The 18664-nt window shown below is 40.4% G+C and overlaps 2 protein-coding genes across 5 annotated transcripts in view; both read left to right on the top strand.

Annotated features, from left to right (window-relative positions):
- Positions 1–623, top strand: part of tulp1 (TUB like protein 1) — a 115301-nt gene extending 114678 nt beyond the window's left edge. The window contains 1 exon segment of the mRNA NM_001016482.2: positions 288–623. Within this exon segment, the coding sequence (NP_001016482.1) occupies positions 288–421 (134 nt within the window). The 3' untranslated portion in view covers positions 422–623.
- A 4952-nt stretch (positions 624–5575) lies between these two features.
- smpd2 (sphingomyelin phosphodiesterase 2) overlaps positions 5576–18664 on the top strand; it is a 108409-nt gene continuing 95320 nt past the window's right edge. For 3 of the 4 annotated variants that reach the window (XM_012955865.3, XM_012955849.3, XM_012955860.3), the window contains exon 1: positions 5577–5698. The gene's annotated coding sequence lies outside the window, so the exon portion shown is untranslated. Of the gene's footprint in view, positions 5699–18664 lie in introns of all 4 variants that reach the window. The other variant, XM_031895684.1, reaches the window with a different exon arrangement.

Raw genomic sequence — 18664 nt, 5'->3', positions numbered from 1 at the left:
TTTAGGCCTGACTAGGGCAATAGCAAAAATGCACTTTTTTGAGTTAATAAAAAAAATACATATAAACACGAAATGTGCTTTTTACACTATCAGCATGCATTTGTGAACACATAAAAAACACCTTGCATTTTACAACAGGGCTACATTATTCCCTATATATACAAAATGGTTCATGTTCCTAAAATGATTTTGTTTTGTGTGGTCCAGTGATCTGTAGTTATGATGCAGAGAGGTTGTTATGATTCTTATTTGTGAAGGAACTGTTTATCTTTTATTCTGTTTTACAGTGGATTACATCATCATGCAGTTTGGACGAGTAGCTGATGACGCCTTCACCATGGATTATAAATATCCTATGTGTGCAGTCCAAGCTTTTGCCATTGCTTTATCCAGTTTTGATGGGAAGCTTGCATGTGAATAAAAAAATGAAAGAAGTCCTAACATCTACAAATTTGTGGAACAGGAGAAATATTTATCGTAATAAAATATTTTTTTTAAATAAGCTCAGTCATTAACTGTCAGTATTTCTATGCATCATTTTTAAAGGGAACCTGTCGCCCTAAGAAATAATTCCAAATGTTGTATTGTGTTTGTCAAGCAAAATAAACTTTACTTACACTATATAAATTATTTAAATCTAATTTCCTCAGCCTCGGAATTAACAATTGCAGCAAGCAGGCAGCTTGAGGATATTGTTATTAAAGGAAAAGTAACACTAAAAATTTTTAAGTAAAAAATCTGTTCTACCCTGCTCCAATAATTGCCCTATCCTGCAAACCATTTAGTATTTCGAATGCTTTATTAGAAAATATCTTCTAAAACTTGGCTTACGGTCAAATGACCGGAAGCCAAGTTTTAGCAGGTGTTTTCTAATAAAGTGACTTTAAGATTATGTAAAACAAAGCCTGGACAAAATATATAATGGTGTATGTAACTGACTGGCACATTCAAAGCTAGCTTTCATGACAAAATAGATGCTTGTGACAGAAAGGAAGATTTTATAACACAGAATTCATTCTAATGACAAAACAAATACTCAGCTCCACAAAATTGATAAAACATAAATTCTGTGAAACAATACTGTCAAATTTCTAAATCAATAAGAAGCAAACATGTTCATTAATCAATAACATGCAGGTTTTAATTGGAGTCCATTTACTGGTCTTGACCTCCACACGCAGAGAAGGATTTGATTGCAGGATTTATTTAACAAGATGTAAAGCTGCCAGCTCTGCTTCACAGGGCTGCACCATCCCTAGAGCAAAGTATACTGTCTGGCCCTGTACTGTCCTATGTGCTGCATAGCAATAAACATGAACAAAGAGCAAAGACTAGTGATGAGCGAATCTGTCCCAGTTTGGCGAAAAATAAGCAAATCTTTGAAAATATTAGCGAAACGGAGGAAAATTCGGGAAAATGTTGTACCTCAAAAAAAAAAGTTACATTTTTTGAAGCGAGTGACAATTTTTGACGCAGGTGACAATTTTTGGACGAAAGCCAATTTTTTTCTGCGGCAAATTTTGTCCCTGTTTCTCGGAACACGCAAATTCGCCATGAATCCATGCCTGCCGAATAATTTCGCCCATCAGTAGCAAAGACTCTTAAAAAGGTAGCTGTTAAACACTACAGGTTTTTAAATGGAAGGTGTTAAAGATGGATGAGAAATATACAAAATACACAAAAATGATCTAATGATGTTTCTAAGGATTTTGTAGTAAGGAATTTTAAAGTAAAGCATTCAAAACATAAATATGATAACGTAAGGTAAGATTCCAATCGTTATAATAAAAAGTTGTAGAACGTTACATAGTAGTGACCCTAATAAGCTTTGTGGTATGTTAGGCTTCAATGTTTGGCCATTTCAATGCCCACCTCCAGGTCATTAATAAAAAAGTCTAAAAGCAAGGGACCAAGGACAGACCCCTGCAGTACTTCACTAATTACCATTTATTCCGGTAATTGGGGTTATGATAAGGATAAAATGTAAAGGAGTGAAAGGGGGGGGGGGGGTTAATAAAACTAAATAGAACAATTATTTTGATAATCATATTTTATATATTTTATATATATATATATTTTTATGATGTTTGAAAGGCACTGATGAACTTCTGCTCAGGTTATTTGTTGCATGTCTTAAGAACAGCACAGGGAACAGAGAAGCATATTTATTAAAATTTCATTTCATTTCATTAAACCTTGGTGTAGGTAGTTTGCTTACATGATCTGTACAAATGTATAAATCACTTTTCAGCAAAAGATGGAGTCTGAAAAAGAAGTAGTTGACACTGCTAATTATCATAATGTAGGTTTATATTTATGTTGGGTTGAAAAACCCAACATACTGTTCTTTGACTTCAGCTTATTCTTCTGCTTTTTCTTCTTCCTCTGCTTCTTCTTCTTCTTAGCGCCCCCATTTTCTAAACCCTACTCCTCCTACAGTTTTAGGAGTACAACACCCAAACTCTCCACACTTCTTCACCCTATAGCAGAGCAGGTTGCTTGTGCTTTTCTAAGCGATACCACCCCCCGTCTTTTTGTGGTGCTGCTCTGAACACCCAAATTTTCCCATTGACTTTGACAGGGAAGATGTTCAAACTGCTGCCACACTTACAGCTTTGAAGTTACACCCCCCAAACTTGAATAACATAATAATGGGGTCACCCCGAATGAAACAGAGACATTTGTTGGATGACCCCAAAGTGGGAGGCCAATCAAATTTCACCCATTGACTTTTATGGGGAAATTGAAACTGCTGCCAATCTCACAGCTACACTCGCCAAACTTAAATCACATACTCATACTCAGCCTGAATGAAAATATGATGGTTGTTGGATTCCCAAAAGTAGGCGGAGCTGTAAACAGCCACTCGGAATCTATTGATTTGGTGGAAATTCAACCTGCTGCCATTCTCACAGTAATAACACCAGGGTCCCCAAACTTTGCAGGGTTAGGCACCAGGTAACTGTGGTTCAAGTTTAGAAAAAGTGGGCAAAGCCACCAACAGCCAATTACATTTTACCTATTGACTTTCAATGGGGAAATTCAACCTGCTGCCATTCTCACAGTATTAAAGGAACAGTAACACCAAAAAATGGAAGTGTATAAAAGTAGCTAAAATATAATGTGCTGCTGCCCTGCACTGGTAAAAGTTGTGTGTTTACTTCAGAAAGTCTACTATAGTTTATATAAATAAGCTACTATGTAGCCATGGAGGCAGCCATTCAAAGGAGAAAAGGCACAGGCACATAGCAGATAACAGATAAAACACTTTTGTATTCTATAGAATTTATCTGTTATCTGCTATGTAACCTGTGCCTTTTCTCCTTTTATACAGCTTGAATGGCTGCCCCCGTGGCTACACAGCAGCTTATTACATAAATTATATAAGTGTTACTGTAGCAAACACACCAGTTTTACCAGTGCAGGGCAACAGTGCTTTATATTTTTATTACTTTAAAGCTCTTTCATTTTTTGGTGTTACTGTTTCTTTAACACTGCTGTTTTAGTTTTAAAAAGTGGGTGGAGCCACCACCATCAGATTTCACCTATTGATTTTTATTGGTTTGATGCCAGAGTTCCCAAACTTTGCACAGTCAGTCACTGGGTGACTACGCATTCAAGGGTTTTTTGTTTTTTTTTAAGTGGGTGGAGCCACCAACAGCCAATCAGATTTTACCTATTGACTTTTAATGGGGAAATTCAACCTGCTGCCTTTCTCACAGTATTAACACCAGGGTTCCCAAGCTTTTCACAGTTGGTCACTAGGGGACTGCAGTTTTAGTTTTGGAAAAGTGGGCCACCAACAGCCAATCAGATTTCCCCTATTGAATTTTATTGGTTTTATGCCAGGGTCCCCAAACTTTGCCCAGGTTGTCAGTGGGTGACTATGTTCCAAGTTTAGAAAAGTGGGTGGGGACAACAACAGCCAATCAAATTTCACCTATAGACTTCATATGTTTAAATTTAAACTGCTGTCATTTATTAAATATTAATACTAAGGTCCCCAAACTTTGCAAAGCTAGTCACCAGGTAACTGTGGTTAGAAAAAGTGGGTGGAGCCACGAACAGCCAATCAGATTTTAACTATTGATTTTCAATGGGGAAATTCAACCTGCTGCCATTCTCACATTATTAACACCAGGGTCACTAGGGGACTGCATTTTTAGGTTTTAAAAAGTGGGTGGAGCCACCAACAACCAATCAGACTTCACCTATTGATTTTTTTTGGTTTAAATTTAAAATGCTGCCTTTCTCCCACTATTTATGTTAGGGTTCATATTCAGGGTTAGAACAAGTGGGAGGAGCCACCAACAGCCAATCCATTTCCACCCATTAAATTTCATTGGTTTATATTTAAACTGATGCCATTATTTAAATATTAATTCTAGGATTGTTAAACTTTCCAGAGTTAGTCACTGGGTATTTGCCATTCCAAAAAAAGTGGGCGGGCCACCATCAGCCAATCACATTTCACCTATTTACTTTCAATGGTGTAGTGTAAAATGCTGTCAGTCTCACAATTTATATGCCTGAGTCCCCAAACTTTGCAAAGTTGGTCACTGGGGGACTGCAGTTCAAAAACAGGAAAAGTGGGTTGGGCCAAAAACAGCCAATTAGATTTCATTCATTGAATTTTATTGGTTTAAATTTAAAATGCTGCCATTCTCACACTATTTATGCCAGGGTGCCCACTGTTTGTCACTGAGTGACTTCAACTCGAGGTTAGAAAAAGTGGGCACACCCACCAACCACCTATCACAATTAACCTATTGACTTTTATTGGTTTAAATTTAAACTGCTGCCATTCTCTAACTATTAATCCTAGGGTCACTAAACTTTGCAGAGTTAGTCACTGGGTAACTGCAGTTCCAGGTTAAAAAAAGGGGTTGGGCCACCGCCACTTTCAGTGGGGAAATTTAAATTGCTGCCATTCAGACACTATTAAAACCAGGGTCCCTAAACTTTGCACACTGATTTTTACTATATAACTGTGGTCCAAGGTCAGAAAAAGCAGGCGGAGCCAACAACATATCAGATTTCATTTAGTGACTTCAGGTTTTTCAACCCAACATGAAGTTTGTTCTCAAACTTCCCTTTCTAGTTATGTCTGTAATTAAACTATTGTGAAGCTTATCTGTTAACTGCTTAACTGTCATGTTTATTTTTTTCTTACCTAATACATTAAAATGTTTGCCTGTGATTTAAAAACTGTGGTGAAATATATTATATCTTAAAAGTCAACTTTATTCAAGACTTGTTGTTGTGTTATAGATTATATGGGGGGTGATATTGAATGTTTCTTTAAGCAAAAAAAAAAAAGTAGATTCTTCAACAAGCTTATCTAAAATTATATTTCAACTTTTCCCCCTATTATATGCCACCTGGATGGGTCATCCCACTAATATCTTTTTAGCGGAGTTATTCTGCAGGAAGAATGGCCAAACTTCCATGTGGGTGCAGCACCCCCACACCTGGCCCTTTAATGGTGATCTTAAACGGGTGTTGGTTAATGGGCAGTCCTTTAAAAGCTGCAAGCGGGGGAGGATTAATCCTGTAGAACCAAGCTGTCGTCTTGGCAATCTCTCTCTATAAAAGCTGAAGGCATGGGGGTGGACTAAGCCCTCTGACTCGAAGCAGCCCCAGGTCAAGCATGGCTACTGTGCACAGGAGTGCCAGCCTTTGAAAAATATGACCAGAGGTAAATAGATAGGACCACCATACGGGGTTTACCTTGACGTGATATGGTGGCTTACCAATCTTATGATCATAATTTTGTAACTAAAAACCCCTGTCTTTTGTAAATACATGCGCTAGCATAGATAATTTACTTATGAAACAGGGGACCAGGGAATGTACATTGATCAATCCCCCTCTCTTTTTTTTTGTATGCTTGTAGTTAATCAGTTGCACTTCCATTGTATTTGTATACTCTGGTTAGACTTTGAGTGCTCCCACAACCCCCTTCTGTGTATCTATGTATTTTAGCAGAGTTATTCTGCAGGAAGAATGGCCAAACTTCCATGTGGGTGCAGCAGCCCCACACCCATCCCTTTAATGGTGGTCTTATGCCTTTAAAAAAATGGGTGTTGGTTAATGGGCAGTCTTCTTCTTTACAAGCCACAAGTGGGGGAGGATTAAGCCTGTAGACCCAAGCTGTGGTCTTGGCAATCTCTCTCTATAAAAGCTGAAGGCATGGGGGTGGCCTAAGCCCTCTGACTCAAAGCAGCCCCCAGGTCAAGCATGGCTACTGTGCACGGGAGTACCAGCCTTTGAAAAATATGACCAGAGTTAAATAGATAGGACCACCATATGGGGTTTACCTTGATGTGATATGGTGGCTTACCAATATTATGATCATAATTAAAAACCCCTGTTTTTTGTAAATACATGCACTAGCATAGATAATTTACTTGAAACAGGGGACCAGGGAATGTGCATTGATCAATCCCCCTCTCTTTTATGTATGGACTAGGTAAGGACTGTAGCATGAGGACCTCAACCAAGGCCGGTACTTGAAAATCAGAAGTGTTTACAGACTCATCTACATTACTTGTGTCTTTTCCTGGACGGTACAAATCATGATCATAAGCATTTAGCAATAACCACCATCTTAGCATGTGCGGAGAAATTATCTGTGCAGTAGGACCAGTAGGTCCCAATAACAGCTTGTGGTCAGTAATAATAGCAAAACTTCTGCCATACAAGTACTCATGGATTTTTTTTTTACAACTGCCACAATGGCTAGAGTTTCCTTATCAATCTGAGCATAATTCCTTTGTGTGCATTTTTGGATTTTAACTATATGGGTTGCATTCCCAGATAGAGTTATTCTGGCTTGCTTGGGTCTGTGTAGATTATCTGCTTGGTGGCAGACTCTCTGTATGTGGTAACGACGCTTGCATTTGTGACACACAGCATTTTGGAAACAGTTTTTACACAGGTGACCTCCCCCGCAACTGCCAACCTTACTTTTGCTGGATCCGATACCTGTGCTAATGCAGGCTGTAGTTTAACATCAGGCTTGTTATACACTTGATGTAGCTCTGGCGCAACAACTAAACTGGATGAGGCCTGTATTTCCTTGGAATGTACAGATGCAGCCTCATAAGCAAGTGCTTCCTCCTGGGCCAAAGTAAAGGTTACGTTGTGCTTTGCTAGCAGTCTACATCCCTGACCCCACACACCCTTAGCAAGGATTCCAAGCTTCTGCCAAAAGTACAATTTTCTGCCAATCTGCACAGTGCTGCTGGCTGTTGGCTGCATCCGTTAAAGTGGAACCTTTTAACAGTTTCAGATGCTGTGGGTGTAAAATGATTTTTAAGCTGCTTAATAATTTCCTCAAATGAGCAGTCACTGGGTTTAGTGGGGGATACCAGAGAGCACACAATCTCGTAGGTCTTTGAGCCTATGACACTCAGCAGTACTGCCTGTTTCTGCACAGGGTCTGTCACATTATTTGCTTCTAGAAAAAAATGCAATCTATCTGCATAGGAATCCCAGGATGATGGCCTGGCAATGTCAAACTCCTCTATGTGGCCCAGGGACACCATTATGGAACAATAAAGTCTAAATTTTTTTCTTACTCACTGACTCTTGTAATCGTAGATTTTTTAATGCAGTAAATCCAATCCTCATCACCAGTGTTAGATTCTGAACTCAGTCTTATAAAAGAGGTCCACAGCAGCTGGTAGTAGAACAAGCTTTACTTAGAACAAAACATGGCCCAAGTTGGGAGGAAGGAGAGGATAGACTGGCAAATGCTAGGGTAAATAATTATCAATGGAACAGGATGGTACATATCAGTTTTCACAAGTAACAGCTCCAACTAGTGATCATACATTAACAGTCAATACACAACATATATGTTTTTTCTTATCATGTCTTAGGAGACGTGCAGGTAAAAGCTCTGCAAAAGTAAAACACAGAATATGACTGTGTTGTGAACTGCCTGTTCCTGATGATTGATTTTTTGGGCTTTGCAGTTCATGTCTTTCCAAAACTGCTGAAGGTGATAAAGCCTTACAGACTGAAGGTTTTATGAGCTTTAAAGGTGTAATTTCTCAGACATTTGCAGATATGTTGCCAGCTTTCATTCCAGTGCCCCTACAGATCACGGGGGAAAAAAAAAAAGGATAAGTATATTTTAAGTTTTTGCTGTTTTTGGTACTAAATTACAAAATTAATGCTTACAAGTTTGCCAGAAGTTGTATTACTTTGTAGTTACCCTCAGTTTCAGGCGGGTGGGGTTTGATTAGTTGCACCTGAACACACCGCATTAACCTTTTTAGTGCCATAGGACGTAGATTCTACGTCCTAGGTACCAAGGGACCAAAGTGCCATAGAACGTAGAATCTACGTCCTACAGCACTAACGGGTTTACAAGCGCTGCGCTCGCTTTTAAAGCAGCGCAGCGCTTGTAAAGCCTGCACAACCCCCTAGGCAATGAGCATAAACGGTCATACTCACGGATCCGGTCCCCCAGCGCCGCCGATCCGGGTCCTCAGCCAATGACAGCAGTGGACACGCATTGATGACGTGTCCACTGCTGTCCCTTTAATTGTCGCCGCCCCCGCCGTCGCCTCTTCACTCCTGCTGCCACGTGAGACTGCTGGAGCCCCCCTGCTGCCTTCCTGCTGCCTTCCTGCTGGATTGGTCGCCCTGATCGCCTGCCTGCATTGTGTAAGCTGAACTACAACTCTCTAACCACTGTTTATTTTGCTTATTTCTATCTCAACTGTCTAAAATTTTTTTTTTTTTTTTCCATTTCTTCTTCTATCTTTGTCATTATTACACTTTTACACACATACACACTTATTTACAACTTTCCCAAGCACACACAGACACTTACACACACACTTACACTTACACTTTTTTTTTTTTCTTTCTTTCTTTCTTTCTTTTCTTTCTTTCTTTGCTTTCTTTGGCAGTCTTTTCTTTTTACTAAAACTTTATTTCTGATCTTGCTCTATAATTATCTGATTTATTTGGTTGCATTTTAGTGTTTTTTTTGCATTTTCATAATTGATTTCTGTTTTTGAATTATTCTATTGCACTGTAACTTTTGTATTGCTATTGGGTGCTGAATTTGCAGTGACATCGGTGGATCCAGGGCTCTGACCACCGATTTCATTGCAATAATTGTTCTTCTGTTGGTTTGAGTGGTTTTTATTTGAATTTACTGATTTTATGGTGTTTTATCTTTGCATTGTTCTTTATTGTGTATTTAGTGCCCCAAAAAGGTTGCTTTTGCAGTGACATTGGTGGATCCAGGGCTCTGACCACCGATTTCATTGCAATTATTGTTCTTTGATTGCTTTTAGTGGTTTTATTCCATTTTAACTTCATTTGATTTCAGTTGTTCTAGAAAGGTCCAGAGGTGCTAAGATTGTTCTGGTAGTTTCTATTGCCAAGGGTTAGGCTGATGCCACACATGGTGTAGGGCTGATTTTTTCAGCAAGTGGAAAAACGCTTGCCGAAAATTCAGCCCTACGCCTGCTACTTGTGCCTGCACCCGAATGAATGGAATACTCTCGGGTGCAGGCACATGTAGCCGATATACGCATGAAAACGCGAGACTTTGCATTCTCACGCGTTTTCATGCATATATGGGCTACATGTGCCTGCACCCGAGCGTATTCCATTCATTCGGGTGCAGGCAAAAAAAAAAGGGGTGCATAGAGTGCAGCCCCAATATTATGCATTTTCAGGTTTGGCGGCCATGTACTTATGTGCACCCATACATATGGGGTATCGTTTTATTCAGGGGAACTTGCAGATTTATGGTTAGTAAGTTTTTGGTAGTTGCCATGGAGATTTTGGGGAGAAATCTAGGTTTGTATCTGGTTTTTCCTTGATTTCTGACCAATGCGCTGACTTCTGCAAGGGACTGCGGCCACAATTTTCCATGTAGAAAGAGAAGAGTGGTGTCTTTGAATAGCTGAAGCTGTGCACTTTTCATAAATATATAGTTTGCGGGGGTTATTTCACAGGTAGGGGGGTGTTTAGACTAAATAACTGCAGGTAGAGCACATAGAGCACAGACCCCCCTTATGCATTGCCCCTGTTTGGGGGCATTTGGTGGCCACGTTTTTATGTGCACCCATACATATGGGGTATCGTTTTATTCAGGGGAACTTGCAAATTGAGGTTTAGTAAGTTTTTGGTAGTTGCCATGGAGATTTCGGGGAGAAATCTAGGTTTTTTATCTGGTTTTTCCTTGATTTCTGACCAAAATCTAGGTTTGTATCTGGTTTTTCCTTAATTTCTGACCAAAGCGCTGACTTCTGCAAGGGACTGCGGCCACAATTTCCCATGTAGAAAGAGAAGAGTGGTGTCTCTGAATAGCTGAAGGTGTGCACTTTTCGTAAATATATAGATTGTGGGGGTTATTTCACAGGTAGGGGGGGTTAACACTGAAAAACTGCAGGTAGTGCACATAGAGCGCAGCCCCCAAAATTTCAACTGAAATTGCCCTTATGCATTGCCCCTGTTTTGGGGCATTTGGTGGCCACGTCTTTATGTTCACCCATACATATGGGGTATCGTTTTATTCAGGGGAACTTGCAGATTAATGGTTAGTAAGTGTTTGGTAGTTGCCATGGAGATTTTGGGGAGAAATCTAGGTTTGTATCTGGTTTTTCCTTGATTTCTGACCAAAGTGCTGACTTCTGCAAGGGACTGTGGCCACAATTTTCCATGTAGAAAGAGAAGAGTGGTGTCTCTGAAGGTGTGCACTTTTTGGAAATATATAGTTTGTGGGGGTTATTTCACAGGTATGGGGGTGTTTAGACTAAATAACTGCAGGTAGAGCACATAGAGCACAGCCCCCCCCTTATGCATTGCCCCTGTTAGGGGGCATTTGGTGGACACGTCTTTATGTGCACCCATACATATGGGGTATCGTTTTATTCAGGGGAACTTGCAAATTGAGGTTTAGTAAGTTTTTGGTAGTTGCCATGGAGATTTTGGGGAGAAATCTAGGTTTTTTTATCTGGTTTTTCCTTGATTTCTGACCAAAATCTAGGTTTGTATCTGGTTTTTCCTTAATTTCTGACCAAAGCGCTGACTTCTGCAAGGGACTGCGGCCACAATTTTCCATGTAGAAAGAGAAGAGTGGTATCTCTGAATAGCTGAAGTTGTCTATTTTTAATCAATATACAGTTTATATGGTTTTTTTCACAGGTAAGGGGCAATTTTGTCTGAAAAGCTTTGAGATGTGCACATAAATTGCAGCCCCATTATTATGCATTGCCCCTGTTTTGGGGCATTTGGTGGCCACGTCTTTATGTGTACCCATACATATGGGGTATCGTTTTATTCAGGGGAACTTGCAGATTGATGTTTAGTAAGTTTTTGGTAGTTGCCATGGAGATTTTGGGGAGAAATCTAGGTTTGTATCTGGTTTTTCCTTGATTTCTGACCAATGCGCTTACTTCTGCAAGGGACTGCGGCCACAATTTTCCATGTAGAAAGAGGAGAGTGGTGTCTCTGAATAGCTGAAGGTGACATATATAGTTTGTGGGGGTTATTTTACAGGTAGGGGGGGTTAACACTGAAAAACTGCAGGTAGTGCACATAGAGCACAGCACCCACATTTTTAGCTGTAATTGCCCTTGTGCATTGCCCCTGCTTTGGAGTGTTTGGTGCCCATGTCTTTATGTGCACCCATACATATGGGGCATCAGTTTATTCAGTAGAAATTTGTCTTTCAAATTTGCCTTTGTTAGAAAATTTTAATGAGATTTTTTTTTGTCAAATCCACATTTGATCATGCTTCCAAGTTTACGTTTTAGAAAAAAAAAAAAATGTCAAAAAAACTTCCAAATTTCACAATGCACTGACAAAAGGTATTTGGCTTTTGAGTGAAAACTACATTGCACCTAGAAACCTGAAGGTCTCTAGTTTCTAAAGATACCAAACATGAGGGGATATTTTAGATTTACATATAAGTTATGCTGCATCAACTGTTACAAGTGCTTTTCCGCTTTGTTCTGGTGTGATATTGTACAAAGTATTTCTTTAGTTTGGGGGTTACTTCTGGACAGGAACTGTGGGGTACCACCACATATTTGGTATCGTTGGACTTGGGAGTATCAGGGCTTTTACAAACAACAAACAAAAGTGTGTAAAATTAACTTTTCTATGGAAAAAAAACTCAAAATATACAGAAATTTTTCATAATTTTTTTTTTTTTTACATAATTCACCCAAAATACACATCATATCTCCAGAAAAGTTATAAAATTTGGTATGTATGTCGAAGCCCAATTAGTGACGAAAAAAACGATATATAATTTCCCTAGTTTCATGGAGGTTTTCCTACCAAAAAACATTGTTAAAGCGAATGAGTACAAAATGCTTAAAAAACGTCTGGCACTGGGGGGAACCGAAATGACGAATTCGGCTGGCACTTAAAGGGTTAATAGAACCAATGCTTGCTCTGGTGGTTTGTGCTCTTTAAGTGATTGCTCTTGAAGTGCTGGCTCTAGTTTTAACTGTTTTTGTAACTGGGAGAATAAGTGGCAGCAAGATTGAAGGTTTGACTATATGTATGCAGTTTTGGAACAACAGTATGGCACACTGGAGCTCTGAGGGTACAGATGGGAAGCAGTATGGCACACAAGAGTACTAAGAGTACAGATGGGAGGCAGTATGGCACACTGGAGCTCTTGAGGGTACAGATGGGAAGCAGTATGGCACAGAAGCAGCAAGGAAATATAGATGAGAGAGAATGGCAGGAACAAACAGGTAGATGAGATTGTGGAACGGAAAATGGCACAGAGGAATAAAAGAAATGTAAGCTGTGGAACTTTTTGGAAACATATTTCTGGTACAGTGATATAAGTGGTTGAGCAGGTGGCACAAAAAAGATTGGGCAGCAAGATTTGTACAAAAAGGTAATGGGTGACAGAGAATGTGAAATACTAAATTTGGCACAGCAGTGGCATGGGCTGAGAAGGAGGGGTCACTGGGATGGCCTACCAGAAAAGTATTGTGCTGGGGCTGGCAAAACTGAAAAAAAAATTCAGTGGAGGAGCTATAACTCAAAAGATTGTGCTGTTATAATTCACAGCTGGATTTGACAGGAGGCTCACAGGACTGATCCAGATCTTTTTCTCATCCTTCTTAGCTCCCCCTGCTCCCTTACTTGCGATCATGCCTCCTGTTAAATCCAGCAGTGATTTATAGCAGCACAATCTTTTCTCTCGATCCATTCCCAGCACCTTTTTTTCCAACAATCCCTTCTCCCTAGCCCACAGCAAATAATATATTACAAAGTCCCCAGCATGATTGTTATAGGTCCTCCTGTCATATCCAGTCACAACAGCACAATCTTTTCTCTCCCTCCATTCCCAGCCCCTCCTGCTCTCTGCTGAATTTGACAGGAGGCAGGATCGCAAGTGAGGGAGCAGGAGGGGCTGGGAACGGAGGGAAAGAAAAGATTGTGCTGTTGTAAGTGGATATGACAGGAGGCTCACCCTCCTTTCTAGCCCCCCCCTCACTTGTGGGATCCAGCAGTGAGTTATAGCAGCATGATCTTCTCTCTGCGACTCTTTCCCGATTCTCCTGCTCTCTGCTGAATTTGAGGTGCGATCACAAGTGAGGGAGCAGGAGGCGCTGGAAAGGGAGGGAGAGAAAAGATTGTGCTGTTGTAACTGGATATGACAGGAGGGCCGATCACAATCACACTTTATTTGCTGGGGGCTATGGAGAAAGGATTGTGCTGGGTCTGTAACTTTCACATGCTTTGCTAGGGAGAAGGGAACGTTAATGGACACCTGCTGGAAGGCCTACGAGAGCAACATCAAGATTGGTGTTGCTCGTGAGCTACGGGTTGGGGGATCCCTGGTGTATTCTATCTCTTAGTTATAACCTCTCCTCCTTCTGTGCTTCCTCTGATCCTGGTTACACGCCCCAGGACTTTGCTGGTCGATTCTATCCGCAAACAATTTTCCCAACCTTCAGATACCAGTAATCTTAACCTTCCCAAATCTCCTCTTTCTGTATTCAGCTCCTTTAATATCATAACAGAGTCTGAAGTTTCTCAGCTTCTCCAATCCTCTCCGCCTACTACCTGCTCACTGGATCCTATGCCCTCATCCCTACTAAAACAGTGTGCCCCTGCCCTTACTCCAGCTTTTACCCACATATTCAATTCCTCTCTGGTTTCTGGTACTTTTCCCTCTCTATTCAAACAAGCATGTGTCAAACCCATTCTTAAAAAGGCTACACCGGATCCATCCTGCCTTTCTAACTACCATCCTGTCTCTCTCCTGCCCCTAGCCTCTAAACTCCTGGAACGTCTTGTCTTTTCTCTTGTCACTAACTTCCTCTGCACCCATAATCTGCTGGACCCTATGCAGTCTGGTTTTCGGCCTGCGCACTCCACTGAGACGGCCTTATGTAGAGTGGCAAATGATCTCCAGACTGCCAAGGCCAATGGACGGTACTCAGTCCTGATCCTCCTAGACCTTTCCTCTGCTTTTGATACCGTCAACCATTCTGTCCTTATGCAAATTCTCTATTCTCTGGGTATCCGGGATCAGGCTGCATCCTGGTTCTCTTCCTATCTCTCTAACTGCTCCTTCTCTATTGCTCTTGCTAACATATCCTCTACCCCAGTTCAGCTTAGTGTGGGGATGCCTCAGGGCTCTGTGCTTGGTCCTTTGTTGTTCTCCCTGTACACTCTCTCTTTAGGAGACCTTATTTCTTCTTTTGGGCTTAAATATCACTTATATGCAGATGACATCCAGATATATTTAGACACCCTTGCACTAACCACTGATGTTCAAACCCAGATTGCTAACTGTCTCCTGGCTATCTCCTCCTGGATGAACCAATGCCACCTCAAACTTAACCTAGCTAAAACAGAGCTCATGGTGTTCCCACCCAAACCTAGCCCTTCTCCTCTTCCTCCTTTCACCATTACTATTGATGGCATGACCATCAACCCTATAAATTCTGCACGCTGAGGTTGGGATTTATTAGAAGTAGAGGTAGTATATAAATTAGGATCTAGTATGAAATTAAAATCTCCATCTATTACAGTAAACCCTCTTTGCTGTTTGGCAATTTTATTAAAAAGAGGGGTTAAGAAATTAATTTGTGATGAGTTGTGGGCATAAAGATTGCATAAAGTGAAGAGTTCATTATTCAGCTTACAAATCAAAATCAAATACCTTCCCCATTTAAAAATACCATTTAAATGTGGCGTTGTCACTTCCCATTAAGGGAAATCAATTTCAATAAATCCATAGTCACCAATAATATTGTGAGTTACTGACCCTGAAGCTAGGTTAAAACAATATAGTATACTGGGTATAAAAAACATTATATGTATTGGAAAATTAATTAAATATATAATATAATAAGAATATTAAATTGTGCTGGAAGGTCTTTTGCATTTCTGTGTTCTCTTAAAAAAGCATCTTTTATTTGATAGAAATGAAACCGTGCAATTGTGTCACAAGGTGCCATGTTTGGAGCATTCCGTATACGATAAAAGGTTAATAAATGCTCTGGAGTTTGTGGCAATACTGTGGAAGTTAGAATTTTGAGGAAAAATATCAAGTCTTGCCCTTTAATTTCCTCAGGAATACCTCTGTAACATATGTTATTTCTGCGAGATCTATCTTCTGTAGTGAGATTATATCTTCCTCGAGAGAAGTACAAATATCAACTACTTGATTATGAGCAGTGACTGTTTACTCTGCCTTGTTCTCTTTAAGTTTACCTTCCGTAACAGGCTGAGTGTTTTTCCCATTTTGTTCTGAGGTATTTGGGAAAATTGTATATGTCTGAGGATCAGTGCTTGTGCTGCTTTTAGCGCCATTTTGTGAGGGCTCTGGCTGTTTCTCCTTCATTGCACTGAGGTTCTCAGTGGGGTCCCTCAGGGTTTTGTACTGGGTCCATTTTTGTTTAACTTGTTCATAAATGACTTAGGGGTGGGTATTACAAGCAATGTATAAGTGTTTGCAGATGACACAAAACTCTGCAGACCAGTCAATTCTATCCAGGATGTGGCATGCTTGCAGCAGGATCTTGACCAACTGGCAATCTGGGCGGCTAAGTGGCAAATGAGATTTAATGTTACATAGGGTTGAAAAAAGACCAGTGTCCATCAAGTTCAACCCATCCAAGTAAACCCAGCACACCTAACCCACACCTACCAATCTATACACTCACATACATAAACTATAAATACAACCACTAATACTAACTGTAGATATTAGTATCACAATAGCCTTGGATATTCTGATTGTTCAAGAACTCATCTAGGCCCCTCTTAAAGGCATTAACAGAATCTGCCATTACCACATCACTAGGAAGGGCATTCCACAACCTCACTGCCCTCACCGTGAAAAACCACCTACGCTGCTTCAAATGGAAGCTCCGTTCCTCTAATCTAAAGGGGTGACCTCTGGTGCGTTGATTGTTTTTATGGGAAAAAAGAACATCCCCCATCTGCCTATAATCCCCTCTAATGTACTTGTACAGAGTAATCATGTCCCCTCGCAAGCACCTCTTTTCCAGAGAAAACAACCTCAACCTCGACAGTCTCACCTCATAGTTTAAATCTTCCATCCCCTTAACCAGTTTAGTTGCACGTCTCTGCACTCTCTCCAGCTCATTAATATCCTTCTTAAGGACTGGAGCCCAAAACTGCACTGCATACTCAAGGTGAGGCCTTACCAGGGACCTATAAATGGGCAAAATTATGTTCTCATCCCTTGAGTCAATGCCCTTTTTTATACAAGACAGCACTTTATTTGCTTTAGTAGCCACAGAATGACACTGCCTGGAATTAGACAATTTGTTATCAACAAAAACCCCTAGATCCTTCTCCATTAAGGATACCCCCAACACACTACCATTCAGTAGATAGTTCGCGTTTATATTATTTTATACCAAAATGCATAACTTTGCACTTATCAACATTGAACCTCATTTTCCAGTTTGCTGCCCAGTTTTCCAATTTTGTCAAATCGCTCTGCAAAGCGGCAACATCCTGCATGGAACTGATAGTTTTGCACAATTTTGTGTCATCAGCAAAAATAGAAACAGTTCTCTCTATGCCCCCCTCCAGGTCATTAATAAACAAGTTAAAAAGCAAAGGACCAAGGACTGACCCCTGCGGTACTCCACTAACCACACTGGTCCAATTAGAAAATGTTCCATTTACCACCACTCTTTGTACTCTATCCTTCAGCCAGTTCTCTATCCAATTACAAATATTATGTTCTAGGCCAATATTCCTTAATTTGATCATTAACCTTCTGTGAGGTACTGTATCAAACGCTTTAGCAAAGTCCAAGTAGATGACATCAACTGCCATTCCAGCATAGAGGTTCCTGCTCACCTCCTCATAAAAGGCGACTAAATTAGTCTGGCAAGATCTGTTACGCATAAAACCATGCTGGCACAAACTAATAGTATTGTGAACTGCAATGTATTCAAGTACCCTATCTCTTATTACCCCTTCCAAAATTTTTCCAACTACTGATGTCAGACTAACAGGCCTATAGTTTTCAGGCTGAGAACGGGATCCCTTTTTAAATAACGGCACCACATTAGCAATCCGCCAGTCTCTCGGCACCATGCCAGACCTCAATGAATCCTGAAAAATTAAGTGAAGAGGTTTGGCAATCACAGCGCTCAGCTCATTTAATACCCTGGGATGAATCCAGCCCTGGGCCCTGGACCTTTGTTTACCTTTACATGTTCAAGTCTCTCTTGAATTTCCTCCCGAGTGACCCATGCGTCAGTAGCTAAATTACTAGAACTGGGCATATTAAAAGGGAAGCCTTCATTATCTGGCTCCTCAGATGTATAGACAGATGAAAAATAAGAGTTCAAAATTTCAGCTTTTTCCCCGTTCTCATCAACCAACTTACCCCCCCATGATAATAAGGTTCCCACCCCTACTTGCTTCATTTTTTTTTACTATTCACATAATTAAAAAATAATTTTGGATTCTTTTTACTCCTAGCTGCAATATCCCTTTCCATTTCTATTTTAGCTTGCTTGATAGCTTTTTTGCATGCTTTATTTGCTTCCTTGTACCTGATGAAAGTTTCTGCTGTCCCAGCTAACTTGAATGCCCTAAAAGCACATCTTTTCTTACCAACCTCAACACTAACACCTTTATTCAGCCATAAAGGTTTTGCTTTGCGATGCCTCTCCTTGCTTACAAGGGGGATATACTGTTGCGTATACCTGCAAAGCAATGTTTTAAAGATGTTCCATTTTCCTTCTGTGTCTAACCCCATGAAAAGCCTTTCCCAGTTGACACATTGCAGAGATGCCCTTATACTGGCAAAGTCTGCACGTCTAAAATTGAGCGTTTTAGTTACTCCCTTATAGAGCTGTCTCTGCAGCATTATCTTAAAGGAGACCATGTTGTGATCACTGTTCCCCAGATGCTCACCCACACAAATGTTAGAGATGAGTTCATTATTATTAGATCTCACCAGGTCCAAAATAGAGTCATTCCTAGTAGGTTCTTGAACCGCCTGAAATAAAAAGTTGTCATTAGTTGTCATTTAGTCCAGAGTTCACACTCCCATCTTCTTCACACAATCTGGCAAATCTGTTGGGATGCGCAAACCCTGGAGCAGCCTCCCATTTCCTTTTACCCACACTAGATTTTCTGTCACCCAGCTTAC

This window comes from Xenopus tropicalis, chromosome 2 (genome assembly GCF_000004195.4).
Source record: "Xenopus tropicalis strain Nigerian chromosome 2, UCB_Xtro_10.0, whole genome shotgun sequence".
Taxonomy (NCBI): Eukaryota; Metazoa; Chordata; class Amphibia; order Anura; family Pipidae; genus Xenopus; species Xenopus tropicalis.
Note: the sequence above shows the minus strand (reverse complement) of the source record. Positions and strands in the feature narration are given on the sequence as shown.